General features: G+C 42.7%; 1 protein-coding gene across 7 annotated transcripts in view; it reads right to left on the minus strand.

The window, feature by feature from the left end:
• The window catches only part of NAV1 (neuron navigator 1), a 735,938-nt gene that overhangs the window by 27,144 nt on the left and 689,477 nt on the right, over positions 1-19,317 (minus strand). For all 7 annotated transcript variants that reach the window (XM_075853621.1, XM_075853615.1, XM_075853622.1 and 4 more), the window contains one exon: positions 16,304-16,500. In XM_075853621.1, coding sequence (XP_075709736.1) covers positions 16,304-16,500 — 197 coding nt within the window. The remainder of the gene's footprint in view (positions 1-16,303; positions 16,501-19,317) is intronic.

Consider the following 19,317-nt stretch of genomic DNA (forward strand, 5'->3'; position numbering starts at 1 on the left):
GCAGACCTCACGATGAAATCGTGAGGTTTGCAGATGGCTAGCATGGCGATCGGAGGCCAATTAATGGCCTCCGTGTCTGCCATGTATGGAAGCCTATCAGGATCAGCCTCCTGATAGACTTCCTGTCAGAGAGACGTCCTGTTGATGAGTGTGCATCGAGAACCGGGAGGTCAGCTGTCCCTGACAGCTGACACTCCACTAGTTGCCGATTAGCGGCTCATTGCCGCTGATTTCGGCAATTAACCCGTTACATGCCGGGCTCGATTTAGATCTCAGCATGTACAGGGTTTGTAGCACATCAGCAGCCCCCATGCAATTGTGGGGGCTGCTGATGCTTGTGATGGCACCCGGGGGCCAGACAACGGCCCCCGGGTCTGCCATGTATGCAAGCCTATGAGGATCAGCCTCTGGCTGGTCCTTGTAGACTAACTGTCAGAGTGACTGTGACGTCACACTGACAGTTGGAATACATTACACTACCTAGGTAGTGTAATGTATTCTAGCAGCGATCAGAGCTGCAGGTAAAAAAGAAAGTGTAAAAAGTAAAGAAAAAAAAAAAAAGTTAATAAAAATGTTTTACAAAAGTGTCAAAATAAAAGATTTTTTTTCCTATAATAAGTCTCTTATTATAGGAAAAAAATGAAACCGTTAAAAAACAGTACACATATTTGGTATCACCGCGTTCGTAATGACCCAATCTATAAAACTATAATGTTATTTTTACCGCACGGTGAAGGCCGCAAAAAAAATTAACTAAAAACAATGCCAGAATCACAATTTTTTGGTCACCACCCCTCCCAAAATATAGAATAAAAAGTGATCAAAAAGTACCCGAAAATAGTACCAATAAAAACTCCAAACCGTCCCGCAAAAAACAAGCCCTTACACCGCTTTTTTGACTGAAAAATATAATAGTTACGGCTCTCAGAATATGGTGACACAGAAAATAAATTATTTTATAAAGAAGTGATTTTATTGTGCAAACGCAGCAAAACATAAAAAAACTATATACATATGGTATCGCCGTAATCGTACCGACCCGCAGAATAAAGTAAAATTGTCATTTATAGTGCATTATGAACGCTGTAAGAAATAAAGAATTTAAAACGCCAAAATCACTGTTTTTGGCCACCAAAGCTCTAAATAAAATGTAATAAAAAGTGATAAAAAATTTGCATCTACCAAAAAATGGTACCAATAAAAACGACAGCTCGTCCTGCCAAAAATAAGCCCTCACACCGCTCAATTCATGGAAAAATAAAAAAGTTATAGCGTTTGGAAAGCGGGGAGTGAAAAACTAAAAGGGAAAAGCAAAAAAGGATCAGTCCTGCAAAGGTCAATTAATTTCTATTAAAAAAATAAATTATTACCACATGTGGGGTATTGTCGTACTCGGGAGAGATTGTGTTACAAATTTAGGGCGACTTTTTCTCCTTTATCCCTTGTGAAAATGAAAAAGTTCAACATTTTAGTGGAAAAATATGTTTATATTCATTTTCACGGCCTAATTCTACTAAATTCTGTAAAAGACCTGTGTGGTATAAATGCTTACTAAACCCCTAGAAAAATTCCTTGAGGGGGCTAGTTTCCAAAATGGGGTCACTTTTGGGGGGTTTCCACTATTTTGTTCCCTCCAGGGGGTTGCAATCGCGACATGGCACTAAAAACCAATCCAGCAAAATCTGTGCTCCAAAATCCAAATGGCGCTCCCTCCCTTCTGAGCGCTGCCGTGGGTCCAAACAGCAGTTTATTACCACATATGGGGTATTTCTGTAATCGGGAGAAGGTGCTTTACAGATGTTGGGGTGAATTTTCTTCTTTATTCCTTGTAAATATTAAAAATGTCTATGTTATTTCAGAAAAAAAAGTAGATTTTTATTTTCACAGACTAACTCCAATAAATATAGCAAAATACCTGTAGGGTCAAAGTGCTAACTATACCCCTAGATAAATTCCTTGAGAGGTCTAGTTTCCAAAATGGGGTCAATTTTGGGGAGTTTCCACTGTTTTGGCACCACAAGACCTCTTCAAACTCGACATGGTGCCTAAAATATAATCTAAAAATAAGCTGGCCCCAAAATCCACTAGGTGATCCTTTGCTTCGGAGGCCGGTGTTTCGGGCCATTACCGCACTGGGGCCACATGTGGGATATTCCTAAAAACTGCAGGACCTGAGCAATAAATATTGAGTTGTATTTCTCTGGTAAAACCTTCTGTGTTACACAATTTTTTTTTATTACAAATGAATTTCGGCAAAAAAGAGAGAATTTTGTAAATTTCCCCTCTACTTTGCTTTATTTCCTGTGAAACGCCTAAAGGGTTAAAATACTTTCTGAATGCTGTTTTGAATACTTTGAGGGTTGCAGTTTTTAAAATGGGGTGATTTATTGGGGTATTCTAATATATAAGGTCCTCAAAACCACTTCAGATCTGAACTGGCCCCTGTAAAAATCGCCTTTTGAATTTTTCTTGAAAATGTGAGAAATTGCTGCTAAAGTTCTAAGCCTTGTAACGTCCTAGAAAAATAAAAGGATGTTCAAAGAACGATGCAAATATAAAGTAGACATATGGGAAATGGTAACTAGTGACTATTTTGTGTGGTATTACTATCGGTTTTACAAACGGACACATTTAAATTTAGAAAAATGCAAATTTTTGCAAATTTTCTCTACATTTTGGTGTTTTTCACGAATAAATATTGAATTTATCGACCAAATTTTTCCACTATCATAAAGTACAATATGTCACGAGAAAACAATCTCAGAATTGCTTAGAGAGGTAAAAGCATTCTGGAGCTATTACCACATAAAGTAACACGTCAGATTTGAAAAAAATCGGCTGTGCCACAAGGCTAAAACCAATTTATGAGCGATTTTTATATTTATGCTAATGAGTTTCTTAATGCCCAAGTGGGCGTGTTTTACGTTAGACCAAGTGGGCGTTGTACAGAGGAGTGTATGATGCTGACCAATCAGCGTCATACACTTCTCTCCATTCATTTACACTGCACTAGCAATATAGTTATATCGTTATGTGCAGCTACATACACAAACACTATCGTTACTGTAGTGTCCTGATAATGAATATACATCACTACCAGCCTGGAAGTGATGTTTATTCAGAATCCTGACACTTCTGAATCTTTCCTGTGAGATTCCAGCAAGGCAAGCATAATCTCGCGAGATTACAATGTAACCTGTCATTTCAAACGAGATTACGCTCGCCTTGCTGGAATCTCACAGAAAAGATTCAGAAGTGTCAGGATTCTGAATAAACATCACGTCCAGGCTAGTACTGATGTATATTCATTATCAGGACACTGCAGTAATGTTATAGTGTGTGTATGTAGCTGCACATAACGATATAACTATATCGCTAGTGCAGTGTAAATGAATGGAGAGAAGTGTATGACGCTGATTGGTCAGCGTCATACACTCCTCTGTACAATGCCCACTTGGTCTAACGTAAAAACACGCCCACTTGGGCATTAAAAAACTCATTAGCATAAAGATAAAAATCGCTCATAAAGTGGTTTAAAATAGATCTTTTTTCTAAATAAAAAGCATTACTGTCCCCTACATTATAGCGCCGATCTTCTTATATAGGAGATAGGGCACTTATAATGTGGTGACAGAGTCTCTTTAACATTCTGGTATCAAATAAAAGTAAAGCTCTCTCTATCAGCTTTAGACAAGTAAGGGTCTGTTCACATCTCCGTTGCCCTTCTGATGAGGGGTTCTGTCGGGGGTTTCCGTCGGCTCAACCCCTCAACAGAAAGGCAAACGAAAACCTAAGCTTCCGTTTCCCTCAGCATTGATATCAATGGTGACGAACATCTAGCTAATGGTTTCCGTCTGTCACCGTTGTGACAGGGTTCCGTTGTTCTAGACGGAACCAATATTCCGTCAAAAAGACGGAACCCTGTCACAACGGTGACAGACAGAAACCATTAGCTAGGTTTCCATCACCATTGAGTTCAATGGTGAGGGAAACGGAAGCTGAGGTTTCTGTTTCCCTTTCCGCTGAGGGGTTAACCCAATGGATACCTCAGATGGAACCCCTCAACGAAACACAGACGGTGATGTGAACACAGCCTTAGACAAGTTACCAGACTGCTTCAGTAATTTTTCAATCTCTGTATTTATTTATAAATACATCATATATACTGGCTTCAGCTAGTAAATGGAAGGAATTATTAGAGCCAAAGCAGTCTCTAGGGGAGGTATCCTCCAGATTGATGGCAGTGTAAACTAAGGCAAGGAGGATAATAGTGTCAGAGACTTAGAGAGAGAGATGGTGTTTTGCCTCACTCATAATGCATACTATGCTTTTGATTTACCTTTGGAGAAATATATTCCAGGATATAAGAGAAAATGTCCAAAATGTGAGCTACCTCGTACTACTTTGTACCATCCCTATTGGGAATGTCCATAGAAAACGGCTTTTTGGAAGGAAGTATCATACTTTCTGTATCAGATAAAACGCATTAGAATCCAAAAGGATCTATGGTTATACCATTACCTCTCCAATGTCAGGCTATTGTGTATATACACTCCTCAACATTGAACTTGCAACACCAAGAAGGGCAAGCCGTAAGGTTATGCAAATCGAGGAAGTAGAAGGTGTCGCTAAGGTCTGCTATTGATTAAATTTTTAAGCACCTAGCTCCAATCTGTGGCAAGTGGGAGGGGCATAAAAGCCAGATTAAAGGCAACATTTTTTAGCCACCTGAAACCTCAAAAATCGGATTAAGTGGTGCGGGATGATTGTGCGATTCCTTCTTTTTGTCGATGTGCCAGTTATCGGCACTTCTCGCAAACTGAGAGGGACAAAATCCTTGAACTGTGAAACCTTGGTTTATCACTCTGGCAGATTACTACGCACCTTCGCCGAGATGTCAGCACTGTTCAATGTTCCAGAGGTTGGGAGAACAACAACGACTGGGAATGAAAGCAATAGGTGTGCGGAGGCGAACCTTCGCATGGACGGATCATCTGACTGGAGGAATAGCACGTATTGATCCGTTCTGTACTGCAAGTGAAATTGGACGTCACATCCCAAGCCTAGGGCGGCAACCAGTGTTGACACAAACCATCAGAAGTAGTTTGCACAAAATTAAGCTACGAGCCAGACTTCTGGCACACAACCACAAAGTCTATCATAGAGCAATGCAAGGCGGCAATGGAGGCTAGAATAAAGGTCTATCCTCTTTAGCGATGAGTCCCCCTTTTGTCTCGGATGCATTGATACACGGAGATTGGTCTGGAGACCATGTGGGCAGCGCAATGAAGAGGCCGTCACAAGGGAACATCACACCGGTCCTACTCTTGGAATTATGGTGTGGGGTGGCATAATATACGGAAGCCGGACCCCTCTAGTCTTCATTTCAGGTACACTAGTAGCTCGGCGTTACATTGATTTGGTCAGGGAACCAGTGGTACAACCATTTCTCCAAAGAGTCCCAAAAGCCATTTTTCAACAGGACAACACCAGGCCGCATACCGCTCGTGCTACTGTGAGCAGACGAGCCTGAGTGGCCTAAAAATGCTACCATGGCCTGCAGTGCCTTCAGACTTGTCTCTCTTCGGGCACATCTGGGAGGTGATTGGTCCGCAAATGCATAGAGAGCTGCCAGCAGCCAATCTTGATGATTTGTACATTCAGCGTAGATAACATTTCTCAGACAACCATTAATAACCTCATTGATAGCATGCCAAGGCCGGTAAGTGCATGTATTTCTGCGTGTGACGCTCATACTCGATACTGAATAAATCAAGATGTTGATTTTTTTATCATTTGCATATTATTAACATGTCTATCGATCCTATGATTTCCACAATTCCAAAAGTTTTCCTCCTTTCAATGTTGAGGAGTGTAGTACGGTTCAGAACTACAGGGTGGGCCATTTATATGGATTCACCTAAATAAAATGGGAATGGTTGGTGATATTAACTTCCTGTTTGTGGCACATTAGTATATGGGAGGGGGGAAACTTTTCAAGCTGGGTGTTGACCATGGCGGCCATTTTGAAGTCAGCCATTTTGTACCCAACTTTAGTTTTTTCAATGGGAAGAGGGTCATGTGACACATCAAACTTATCGAGAATTTCACAAGAAAAACAATGGTGTGCTTGGTTTTAACGTTACTTTATTCTTTCATGAGTTATTTACAAGTTTCTGACCACTTATAAAATGTGTTCAAAGTGCTGCCCATTGTGTTGGATTGTCAATGCAACCCTCTTCTCCCACTCTTCACACACTGATAGCAACACCGCAGAAGAAATGCTAGCACAGGCTTCCAGTATCCGTAGTTTCAGTTGCTGCACATCTCGTATCTTCACAGCATAGACAATTGCCTTCAGATGACCCCAAAGATAAAAGTCTAAGGGGGTCAGATCGGGAGACCTAGGGGGCCATTCAACTGGCCCACGATGACCAATCCACTTTCCAGAAGCTGGCACGTTCCCTGAGTTTTTCCAGCAAGATGGTGCACCACCACATTATGGGTGTCAGGTCCGAGCATTCCTAGATGAACAGTTTCCTGGAAAGTGGATTGGTCGTCGTGTGCCAGTTAAATGGCCCCCTAGGTCTCCCGATCTGACCCCCTTAGACTTTTATCTTTGGGTTCATCTGAAGGCAATTGTCTATGCTGTGAAGATACGAGATGTGCAGCAACTGAAACTACGGATACTGGAAGCCTGTGCTAGCATTTCTTCTGCGGTGTTGCTATCATTGTGTGAAGAGTGGGAGAAGAGGGTTGCATTGACAATCCAACACAATGGGCAGCACTTTGAACACATTTTATAAGTGGTCAGAAACGTGTAAATATCTCATGAAAGAATAAAGTACGTTAAAACCAAGCACACCATTGTTTTTCGTGTGAAATTCTCGATACGTTTGATGTGTCACATGACCCTCTTCCCATTGAAAAAACTAAAGTTGGATACAAAATGGCCGACTTCAAAATGGCCGCCATGGTCAACACCCAGCTTGAAAAGTTTCCCCCCTCCCATATACTATTGTGCCACAAACAGGAAGTTAATATCACCAACCATTCGCATTTTATTTAGGTGTATCCATATAAATGGCCCACCCTGTATAAAAATATATACTGAAGCAGTGGATTTATGATTGACCGCCTGTGATGGTGTTGCTAAAGAAGCTCATATGTCTGGAAAAACTAAATGGTGCAAAGGGCACGAGTGGAACATACACCGTAGAAGTTTTAGAAACTTAGGGGACTTTATATTGAGAAAATATTTACAGATGAATAAAGATGAAATTTGAAGGCACATTTTATCTACTTGAAGGACTATTAGGGAATGTTCACACGGCAGCGTCCATTACGGCTGAAATTATGGAGCTGTTTTCAGGAGAAAACAGCTCCTGAATTTCAGACGTAATTGCTTGTACTCGCTCGTACTCGCGTTTTTCGCAGCAGCAAATACAGACGTAATTGGAGCTGTTTTTCAATGGAGCCAACGAAAAACGGCTCCAATTACGTCTCAAGAAGTGACATGCACTTCTTTGACGCGGCCGTCTTTCTACGCGCCGTCTTTTGACAGCGGCGCATAAAAAAAACAGCCGCTGTGCACAGAACATCGTAAACCCATTGATTTCAATGGGCAGATGTTTGCCGGCGCTTTGGAGCCGTATTTTCGGACGTAATTTGAGCCAAAAAACGCCCGAATTACGTCCGTAAATAGGGTGTGTGAACATACCCTTAGATGTGCTAGTAAAATAAAACGAGTGATATTTTGATACGCAGTGGTGAGGGGTAAAGATATTAAAGTTTGTGTTCGTTATTTTTTTTCTTTCTTCTTCCCTTACTGTCATGTAGTGTATATTTATGGTGTGAGTAAATGCATGACTAAAAAAAACTAAATAAAGTTCAACACTCAAATGTATAATTCTGCATTTACTATTCTATATAACCGAGGTACGTTTGTTCAGAGGCATCCAGTCAATGCTAAAGACAAAAGGAGGAACAGTTAAAAAAATATTAAAAACAATATATATATATATATATATATATATATATATATATATATATATATATATATTCACAAATACTAGCAAGGCAACATAATGCAATGGTGATGTCCAAACTGATCTATTCAGGAAAGAAACCTCTGTGAACTCTCTTTTACACGCCACCTCTGCACATCCGAAACAAACGATTGCTGCTATTCCCACAGGCCAATTTCTTAGATTAAAACGTACTTGTTCAAGGAAAGAAGATTTTAGAAAACAAGCTAAGGACCTAGAACATAGATTTATGGATCGGGGTTACAGCAATCGATGTATTAGGAAAGCGAAAAAAAGAGCCCAAGAAACGGAGAGAAACAAACTCCTACAACCAGCGGTTCGAGTAAATAAAATCAATGAGGTGAGATTCATCACGTCATATCATTCCCGTTGGGAAGAGATGAAGGGCAATTTAAATAGATACTGGCCGATTTTGAAAGCTGATCCGATACTCAACAAAATATTGCCTAAATTCCCTTCTGTAGCTTACCGTCGTGCTAAAAATTTGAAAGATCATTTGGTCCGCAGTTTCTATACCCCAGTCCCACAGGGAAGAAAATTCTTTGGAACTAAAGGCCCTAAATGGGGCTGCTCCCCTTGCGGAGACTGTATTTCATGTCCCAATGTTGAACGTGCAGTAGAGTTCACGGATTCTGAAAGAAATAAAACGTTCAAAATCGTGTGGCACATTACATGTGCGACACGAGGAGTGATATATTATGCAACGTGTCCTTGCAATAAAATCTATATAGGACTGACCACACGGGAATTTCGAATAAGAGTCCGTGAACATGTACGGGACATTGAATCCGCAAAGGAGGTGCATGAAGCTGACAAAATAGAAAAACTAAAAACGATTCCACGTAATTTTAAACAGCATCATAACTGTAATTCCAGACTACTGAGGGTGCGAGGAATAGATCATGTGGAACTGAATATAAGAGGTGGAGATCTGATGAAGAAGTTACTAAGATTGGAAAGCAAATGGATCTGGACTTTGAGGACCATGCAGCCGAGAGGCTTAAACTAATCGCATGGGTACGCTTCGTTACTCTGATCACTGTGTATGTGTTTGTGTGGCATCATTTTTTAATTTTGTAATGTAATAATGTTCTTGTGATTTTAACATATGTTCTTCCTTCTTCCTAGTTCATCAGACATAGATATTTATGAAATACCATCGATGTTCAGAGATGCATCAACTTTGTAATAAAAGAAACTATATTAAAATGATATGTTATACTGATTTGTATGGAAAAGTTTTTCCAACTACTTGTTCACTAATCCCCATGGTAATATATATATGGCAGTGGAAAACAATGAAATGCACAGACTTTTAATGAATAATTTTTAAATTCAATGAATTTGTTGTACTATTGCACTTTAGTCACTTAAATGTACAATCTTTGTACTCCTAATGTTGGCACTATTGTTGTATATATCTTTTTAATATCTCTTCACATGACTATACGTGCATATGATTTGTGTACGTATATATTCATATATCATTTTTTATCACTAGATAGTTTCTATTTATTTTTTGCATATCACTTTGCACATATTATATCACCATGGTCAGCACATGTGTTTCACATATGTGTATGAATAGCACTTTTATATATGTATGTATCTATTATATTTTCTTACAATATATAGTATTTATTTATTTATTTATTCACAATGTCACACATATATATACACATATATATACATATATATATATATTTTTTTTTATGCACATTATATTTATGTAATATGGTTTATTTCCATATTTAATTATTATTATTATTTTGTGTACCATATATAAAAACCTTTGTTTCATTTAAAGTAATGTGTTTTATATTCTAATATAATCATTTTTTATATATATATATATTTTTTTAATGTTCTGTGCCGAATGTCCAAAGGATCTTTCTTATGTCAAAATAATAATAACTTTTTGGCTAAACATAATTAAGGTAGGGAATATATGTATAAGTATTGAATATGGAATTTCCATCAAATGTTGCGGAACTCTTCTTTATATATATATATCGTATTTGGTAGATTCATTGTAAACATACCTCAATCAAGTGCGCATGCGCTGGCGTCCCAAGCAACTCACCACGAGTCGGCATCTTGATGTGCACGTGACAAGAGACGCTGCTGCGACTCATCACGCATCACATGATACCCACACCATGTGACTATTGTCTATCGACAAACGCGGACATGACGCCAACAGTTGATTGAGGTAAATATTTGGTGCATTACGTTCACCTGGCCAATCGGTCTCTGATTGGCTACTATTTAAGATAAATAGGAAGGATATACTTGTAGGTGCCACCCCCAGACGAAGGCGGAAGCCGAAATGCGTTGGGGCCGGTCGCCATTCTTTGAGTCTCAGCCACATGGGTTAGTATTTTGTTATCCATTGCTTGTTGTTCTTGTTGCTCGGAAGATATATATACAAATTGCATTTAGCATTCACATATGTATGAATATATCTTTGGATACAATACTTTCTATTGGTCCGTTGGTAACCTAATCTTCAGTATATGTTATTAACATCCTTCCTATTTATCCTCAAACAGCAGAAAACATTATTTGTGTAAAGGATCTGCCAGGCACAGCTTCGGGGTTAACTCCCATAATTAATCAGTCAGCACCTGAATCTACATCCCTGAGACTGACTCCAGCTTCCACCACTCAGGCTGGCAGGCTTAGAAGTGGGAGAGCCTATCGCAACCTGGCCAGACTCAGCTAGCTCCCGCCCTCGGTCTATTTAAGCCTGCCCTTCCTGTCCCTCGGTGCTTGTGATTCTTTTCGTGTGGTTTCCTGGCCCAGCTACAGCTCCTTCTATTTTGATTATGCTCCATACAGACCCTGGCTTACTGACTACTCTTCTGCTCTTCGTTTGGTACCTCGCACACTCCTGGCTTGACTCGGCTCGTTCACCACCCTGGTTGCTCACAGTGTTGCCGTGGGCAACTGCCACTTTCCCTTGCTTGTATTCCCTTGTATGTTTGTCGTGTTTGTCGTGCACTTACTGAGCGCAGGGACCGCCGCCCAGTTGTACCCCGTCGCCTAGGGCAGGTCGTTGCAAGTAGGCAGGGACAGAGTGGCGGGTAGACTAGGGCTCACTTGTCCGTTTCCCTACCCCCCGTCATTACATAATCACAAGCCCATACCTTGTCTACCCTGGTCCCTGACACAACTATGGACCCCCGGGAGAGCCTGGCTCAGCAAATGCAGGGTCTCTCCCTACAGGTCCAGGCCCTGGCTCAGAGAGTCAACCAGCCTGATGCTACCTTGGTAGTTCCCCTCACCTCACCTCTTGAACCCCACCTCAAGTTGCCCGACCGGTTCTCAGGGGACCGGAGGGCTTTTCTCTCCTTTCGGGAGAGTTGTAGGCTTTACTTTCGTTTAAAGCCTCATTCCTCAGGTTCTGAGAGCCAGCGAGTGGGTATAATTATGTCCCGGCTCCAGGAAGGGCCCCAAGAGTGGGCCTTCTCCTTGGCTCCTGACGCCCCTGAACTTTCCTCCGTTGATTGTTTCTTTTCTGCTCTCGGACTTATTTATGACGAGACTAACAGGACTGCCTTTGCCGAGAGTCAGCTGGTGACTTTACGTCAGGGTAAGAGACCTGTTGAGGAGTATTGTTCTGACTTTAGGAAGTGGTGCGTAGCTTCTCGGTGGAATGACCCTGCCTTAAGGTGCCAGTTTAGGTTGGGTCTGTCGAATGCCCTGAAAGACCTGCTAGTTAGCTATCCCTCTTCTGACTCCCTAGACCAGGTTATGGCTTTAGCGGTACAACTTGACCGACGTCTCAGGGAACGACAACGTGAACGTTTATGTGTTTTCTCCTCCGACTCCCCCATGATGCCTCCCGAAGTTCCGTTGCTTCGTTCCTCCCCAAAAGACTCAGAGATACCTATGCAACTCGGGGCCTCCGTGTCCCCCCAACAACGTAGAGAATTCCGCAGGAAGAATGGTCTCTGCCTCTACTGTGGGGATGACAAGAATCAAGTGAACAACTGTCCTAAGCGTAAGAATGCAGCCAGAGAACTTCCGCGCCTAAGTGATCATCGGGGAGGTCACTTGGGCGCACAGGTATTTCCCGTAAATAGGAAACGTACTAAGATCTTGCTTCCCTTTCAGGTCTCTTTTGGTGGTAGGTCTGCTACCGGCAGTGCCTTCGTGGATTCAGGGTCCTCTACTAATATCATGTCTGTGGAATTTGCTATGTCTCTTGCTATGCCTCTGATTGATTTGCCTAAACCTGTCCCGGTAGTGGGTATCGACTCCACTCCTCTTGCTAATGGTTATTTTACACAGCATACCCCTGTTTTAGAACTCCTTGTTGGCTCCATGCATTTGGAGCAGTGCTCTGTACTGTTGATGCAGGGATTATCGTACGATTTGGTTCTAGGCCTTCCCTGGTTGCAGTTGCATAATCCCACGTTTGACTGGAATACTGGGGAGCTAACCAAATGGGGTAATGAATGTTTTACGTCATGTTTTTCTGTTAATTCTATTTCTCCCCCTGAGGAGGCGAACACGATACCCGAGTTTGTTCAGGACTTCGCTGATGTTTTCTCTAAGGAGGCCTCCGAAGTGTTACCTCCTCATAGAGAATACGATTGCGCTATCGAATTGGTACCAGGAGCTAAGCTTCCTAAGGGTAGGATATTTAATCCTTCTTGTCCCGAACGTGAAGCCATGAGAGAGTATATCCAGGAATGCCTGGCCAAGGGTTACATTCGTCCCTCTACTTCTCCGGTAGGTGCTGGCTTCTTCTTCGTAGGGAAGAAGGATGGTGGTCTTAGGCCATGCATTGACTACCGTAGCCTGAATAAGGTCACGGTAAGGAACCAGTATCCCCTTCCTTTGATTCCTGATCTCTTCAATCAGGTTCAGGGGGCCCAATGGTTCTCTAAGTTGGATCTACGGGGGGCGTATAACCTTATCCGCATCAAAGAGGGGGATGAGTGGAAGACTGCGTTTAACACGCCCGAAGGCCATTTCGAATACCTCGTCATGCCCTTTGGGTTGTGTAATGCCCCTGCGGTCTTCCAGAATTTCATAAATGAGATTTTGAGAAATTACCTGGGGATATTTCTTGTAGTGTACCTTGATGACATACTGGTGTTTTCCAAGGACTGGTCCTCCCACATTGAGCATGTCAGGAAGGTGCTCCAGGTCCTTCGGGAAAACAAACTGTTTGCCAAAACCGAAAAATGTGTGTTTGGGGTACAGGAAATACCATTTTTGGGTCAAATCCTCACTCCTCATGAATTCCGCATGGACCCCGCCAAGGTTCAGGCTGTGGCGGAATGGGTCCAACCTGCCTCCCTGAAGGCGTTACAGTGTTTTTTGGGGTTCGCTAATTATTACAGGAGATTTATTGCTAACTTCTCGGTCATCGCTAAGCCTCTTACGGACCTCACTCGCAAAGGAGCTGATCTCCTCCACTGGCCTCCTGAGGCTGTCCAGGCTTTTGAGGTCCTTAAGAGGTGCTTTATCTCGGCCCCGGTGCTGGTTCAGCCCAACCAAATGGAGCCATTTATCGTGGAAGTTAACGCATCTGAGGTGGGAGTGGGGGCTGTCTTGTCCCAGGGTACCAGGTCCCTCACCCATCTCCGCACCTGTGCCTACTTCTCCAGGAAGTTTTCGCCAACTGAGAGTAACTATGATATTGGCAACCGCGAACTCTTAGCCATTAAATGGGCATTTGAAGAGTGGCGCCACTTCCTGGAGGGGGCTAGGCACCAGGTAACAGTCCTTACCGACCACAAGAATCTGGTTTTCCTAGAATCTGCCCGGAGGCTAAACCCGAGACAAGCTCGATGGGCGTTATTTTTTACCAGATTCAATTTTTTGGTTACCTATAGGGCTGGGTCTAAAAATATTAAGGCTGATGCACTGTCGCGTAGCTTCATGGCCAGCCCTCCTTCGGAGGAAGATCCTGCTTGTATTTTGCCTCCAGGTATAATCATTTCCTCGATCGATTCTGATTTAGTCTCTGAAATTGCTGCTGATCAAGGTTCAGCTCCCGGGAACCTTCCTGAGAACAAGCTGTTTGTTCCCCTGCAATTCCGGCTAAGGGTACTTAGGGAAAATCATGACTCCGCACTATCTGGTCATCCAGGCATCCTGGGTACCAAACACCTCATTACTAGAAACTATTGGCGGCCTGGGTTGCCTAAAGACGTTAAGGCATACGTCACCGCTTGTGAGGTTTGTGCTAGGTCCAAGACTCCCAGGTCCCGACCAGCGGGCTTACTGCGTTCGTTGCCCATTCCCCAGAGACCTTGGACACATATCTCCATGGATTTTATCACCGATTTGCCTCCATCCCAAGGCAAGTCGGTGGTGTGGGTGGTAGTAGACCACTTCAGTAAGATGTGCCACTTTGTGCCCCTCAAGAAACTACCCAACGCCAAGACGTTGGCTACCTTGTTTGTCAAACACATCCTGCGTCTCCATGGGGTCCCTGTCAATATTGTTTCGGACAGAGGGGTACAATTTGTTTCATTGTTTTGGAGAGCCTTCTGTATGAATTTGGAGATTGATCTGTCCTTCTCCTCTGCCTTCCATCCTGAAACCAATGGCCAAACTGAGAGGACTAATCAATCTCTAGAACAATATTTAAGGTGTTTTGTCTCTGACTGTCAATATGATTGGGTCTCATTCATTCCCCTCGCCGAATTTTCCCTTAATAACCGGGTCAGTAACTCGTCAGGGGTCTCCCCCTTTTTCTGTAATTTTGGGTTTAATCCACGGTTCTCCTCCGTTTCACCTGGTAGTTCCAACAATCCCGAGGTAGAGGTCGTTCATCGGGAACTGTGCACAGTCTGGGCCCAGGTTCAGAAGAACCTAGAGGCGTCCCAGAGCAGACAAAAAACTCAGGCTGATAGAAAACGTTCTGCTAACCCCGTTTATGGTCGGGGATCTGGTGTGGTTGTCGTCTAGGAACTTGCGCCTTAAGGTCCCGTCCAAGAAGTTTGCTCCCCGGTTTATTGGGCCGTATAAGGTCATTGAGGTCCTCAATCCTGTCTCCTTCCGGCTGGAGTTACCCCCGTCTTTTCGTATACACGACGTGTTTCATGCTTCCCTCCTTAAACGCTGCTCCCCGTCCTTGGCTCCCTCGAGGAGACCTCCTGTTCCCGTCCTCACCCCTGAGGGGGTGGAATTCGAGGTGGCCAAGATTGTGGACAGCAAGATGGTCCGAGGCTCCCTCCAGTACCTGGTCCATTGGAGAGGATACGGGCCCGAGGAGAGGACTTGGGTACCCGCCCGGGATGTTCACGCTGGGGTATTGGTCAGGAGGTTCCACCTGCGTTTCCCCAGTAAGCCAGGTCCACTTAGAAAGGGTCCGGTGGCCCCTCATAAAAGGGGGGGTACTGTAAAGGATCTGCCAGGCACAGCTTCGGGGTTAATTCCCATAATTAATCAGTCAGCACCTGAATCTACATCCCTGAGACTGACTCCAGCTTCCACCACTCAGGCTGGCAGGCTTAGGAGTGGGAGAGCCTATCGCAACCTGGCCAGACTCAGCTAGCTCCCGCCCTCGGTCTATTTAAGCCTGCCCTTACTGTCCCTCGGTGCTTGTGATTCTTTTCGTGTGGTTTCCTGGCCCAGCTACAGCTCCTTCTATTTTGATCCTGCTCCATACAGACCCTGGCTTACTGACTACTCTTCTGCTCTTCGTTTGGTACCTCGCACACTCCTGGCTTGACTCGGCTCGTTCACCACCCTGGTTGCTCACGGTGTTGCCGTGGGCAACTGCCCCTTTCCCTTGCATGTTTGTCGTGCACTTACTGAGCGCAGGGACCGCCGCCCAGTTGTACCCCGTCGCCTAGGGCGGGTCGTTGCAAGTAGGCAGGGACAGAGTGGCGGGTAGACTAGGGCTCACTTGTCCGTTTCCCTACCCCCCGTCATTACAATTTGTAACTAGTATACCCTACTACATTCATACTACGCTATATGCATTTGTCTTGAGGTATATTCTAACAAGCTCATATTCACATGATTTCATTTGTTGAACATTTGACTCTTGTTTGGCGGCCATGCTTTTATTTGTGATTCATTTTTAGAAACACATATGTGTAACCAGTATAATATTGTTGTGTAATAAAAAGATTATATATATTTTTTGACTTATAGACTCCATGGTCCTTTTCTTGTTTGGTTAAATAATGCTTTAGTTAGCTAGATTATGCAGAAAACAAATGAAAAGTAAAGTTTACGCCACATTGAAGAAACATAATATAAGGCATTTTTTTTTTGTATACCTATGAGGAAGTCTGGAGTACTGTGCTTTTCCAGGAAGGTGTGCAAATGGTACCACAGCCGGGGGACCCAGTCGAGAACCTTGAGTAGCTCTCCATGTCCAGTTCCAATGCTGCCTTCAGATTCTAGCAGCTTTCGACGCAAATATCGACCTAAGAACCCATTTGCTGGTTCCACATTGTTAGAGAAGGTTAGCATCCTGTGAAGGACAACGTGATATTCATTGGATATTATCATGATCATTAGCAGCCATATTTTGTGTCCATAATATACACATTTTATAATCTTGTAAAAAGTAAGGACACCCCATGTAAAGCTTTGTTTTGTTTTTTTTAACATATGTGGATACATCAATATTTCATCTTTATTGCAAACAGTAAAAATAATTGTGATGTATTAAAAAAAAACGAAAGTTCGAATTTTATTTAACAAATTCACAGATACGCAATTTCCTTCTGTACAACCAAGTACAACCGTACATTTAACAGTACCTTAATATGAACCTTTCAGGTGATTTATTCAGCCCTATGCTGAGAGCAGCATATGATAAAGGGAAAGAAGCTGAGCTTCGTAATATATACGTTTATATAATTTGAAGCAAGATTTCTGATGACAAAGCAGTGTTAATCCTTGTAAAAAAAAAAAGCTAAAAACATGTACCGGATTTTTCGGACTAGAAGACGCACCTGACCATAAGACGTACCCAGGTTTTAGACAACAAAAAATAGGAAAAAAATTATTTGTTTCACCACATTCTGAGAGCCAACATTTTTTTATATTTTTTTCATCGATTGAGCGGTGTGTTGGCTTATTTTTTGCGGGACGAGCTGTAGTTTTATTGGCACCATTTTTTGGTACATACGATTTTTTTTATCACTTTTTTTTTATTTCATATTTTAAGCACTAAGGTGACCAAAAAACTATTTGGATGTTTTACATATTTAAACTCACCGTGCGAGTTAAATAATCGGACTTTTACGGACACAGTGATACCAAATAATTTTATTTTTTACATTGTGCTTGGGGAAAAATGGGAAAAGGTTTTTTTTACAATTTTTAATATTCTTTTTTTTTACACTCCTGAAAATGTATCTAACTTTTTTTTTTTCGACACATTTTATTAGATCCCCTAGGGGACTTGAATCAGCGGCCACTTGGTAACAAGTGGAGTTACTGAAACAGCGTACGAGCTACGCTGTTTCCATAACTACTGTTCAGTTCTATGGGAGTTACGTAAACAGCGTAGCTCAGCGAGCGGGAGGGCACAGAAAGCTAGAACGGGGTTTAGGGGGCCCCGTTCTAGAGATAGGTGCGGGTCCCAGAGGTGGGACCTGCATCTATCTGACATTTATGACATATCCTGTGGATATTTTATAAATGTCCTTCATAGAAAAACCCCTATAAATGCCACGGTCGCTAGTGACCATGGCATTTAACTAGTTAAAGGGGTTTGCCATAAAACACATGTAGCCCCTATCCACAGGATATGTGCTACATGTGAGATTGCTGGGGGTCCCACCGCTAGAACCCCCAGCGATAAGGAGAACAGGGGACCGAAAGTCACCCAAAGCGCTACATGAGAAGCCTGGACTTCCGGATTCTGTGTCCAGCTTATCTGTTCCGCAGCTCCATAGAGATCAATGGAGAGCCGCTCGCGCATGCGCAGAAGAATCCCATTGATCTCTATGAAGCTGCCGGACACAGAACGCGGAAGTCACAACTTCCCATGCAGCGCCCTTGGTAACTTTCTGTCCCCGTTCTCCTTATCGATCACACATGTATCCCCTATCCTGTGGATAGGGGATGCATGTTTTATGGCACAAGCCCTTTAAACTGCCAGGAACAGCAAAATTGCTGTTCCTGGCTGTTAGAGCAGCGTGTCAGAAGATGACACCTGCAGTATATGGAGCGGGCTCAGTGTGTGAGTCAACTCCATACATAACCGCCCTCCAGCTCCATGATGTGCCGGCACGTCATGGGTCGGGAAGGGGTTAAGTAATGAAACAGTCATGGGGTCCGGCGATGCCGGCTCCCTTGACTGCGGACTATAAGACGCAGGGACTTTTTAGCAAGATTTATTCTTGCTAAAAACAGCGTCTTATAGTCTGAAAAATACGGTAATTCAAATGTAATATTACCCCTCTACAAATAGCTTGTAAGGCCACATCTTCAATATGGGATTCAGTTTTAAGTTCCACATTACAAAAACTTTATCTGGACGGGTGACTGGATTAATAAATGGGATCTCTCTTACAAAGGCTAAATAAATTGGGCTTATTCAGCTTGAATAAAAGAAACCTTAGAGGTGATCTTATTTACATGTATAAGTATATGTGTGGTCAATACAAAGAACTAGCACATGATTTTTTTAAGAACTTTACAAAGGACCAGGGGACATTCATTGAGTGTGAAGGAAAGGCATTTTAAACATCAATATAGGAAAGGGTTCTTTACAGCTAGAGTAGTCAAACTATGGAGTGCCCTAGGCCAAAAGGTAGTAATGGAAGATACTATGTCAGCACTTAAGAAAAGGGCTAAATGCGTATTTAATGATGAATGGCACTGAAGGTTGTAACTAATCCAGCAAAGAATGACGTATAATGGATTGAACGATAAAACACACTTGATGGACCTGTGTCTTTTTTCAATCTATGTAACTAGTAGAGACAGTACTGACTAGTAGAGACAGTACTGAAAAAATGATTAAAGTACGGGACAATAGTTCCACAGAGAGGCAGGGACTCCTAGAATCGTACATAACTATGATGCTAGGAGCCCGGCTCCCTGCAGTGTGTTCGGTCCGGTACTTGCGGCCAAAATTCGTTCCATCCTTTACAGACCGAATATGCTCGTGTGAATCCAGCCTCACAGTCTCTCCTAGGAGTCCTGTCAAAATTAATTCTTATTTTCCTCAGAAATCCTGCTTCAAATCATAAAAACCAATATTCTACAAAACTCATATTCTTTCCCTCTACCATATGCTGCTCTCAATTAGGGCTGCACAAATCACCTGACA

This window comes from Rhinoderma darwinii, chromosome 2 (genome assembly GCF_050947455.1).
Source record: "Rhinoderma darwinii isolate aRhiDar2 chromosome 2, aRhiDar2.hap1, whole genome shotgun sequence".
NCBI lineage: Eukaryota > Metazoa > Chordata > Amphibia > Anura > Rhinodermatidae > Rhinoderma > Rhinoderma darwinii.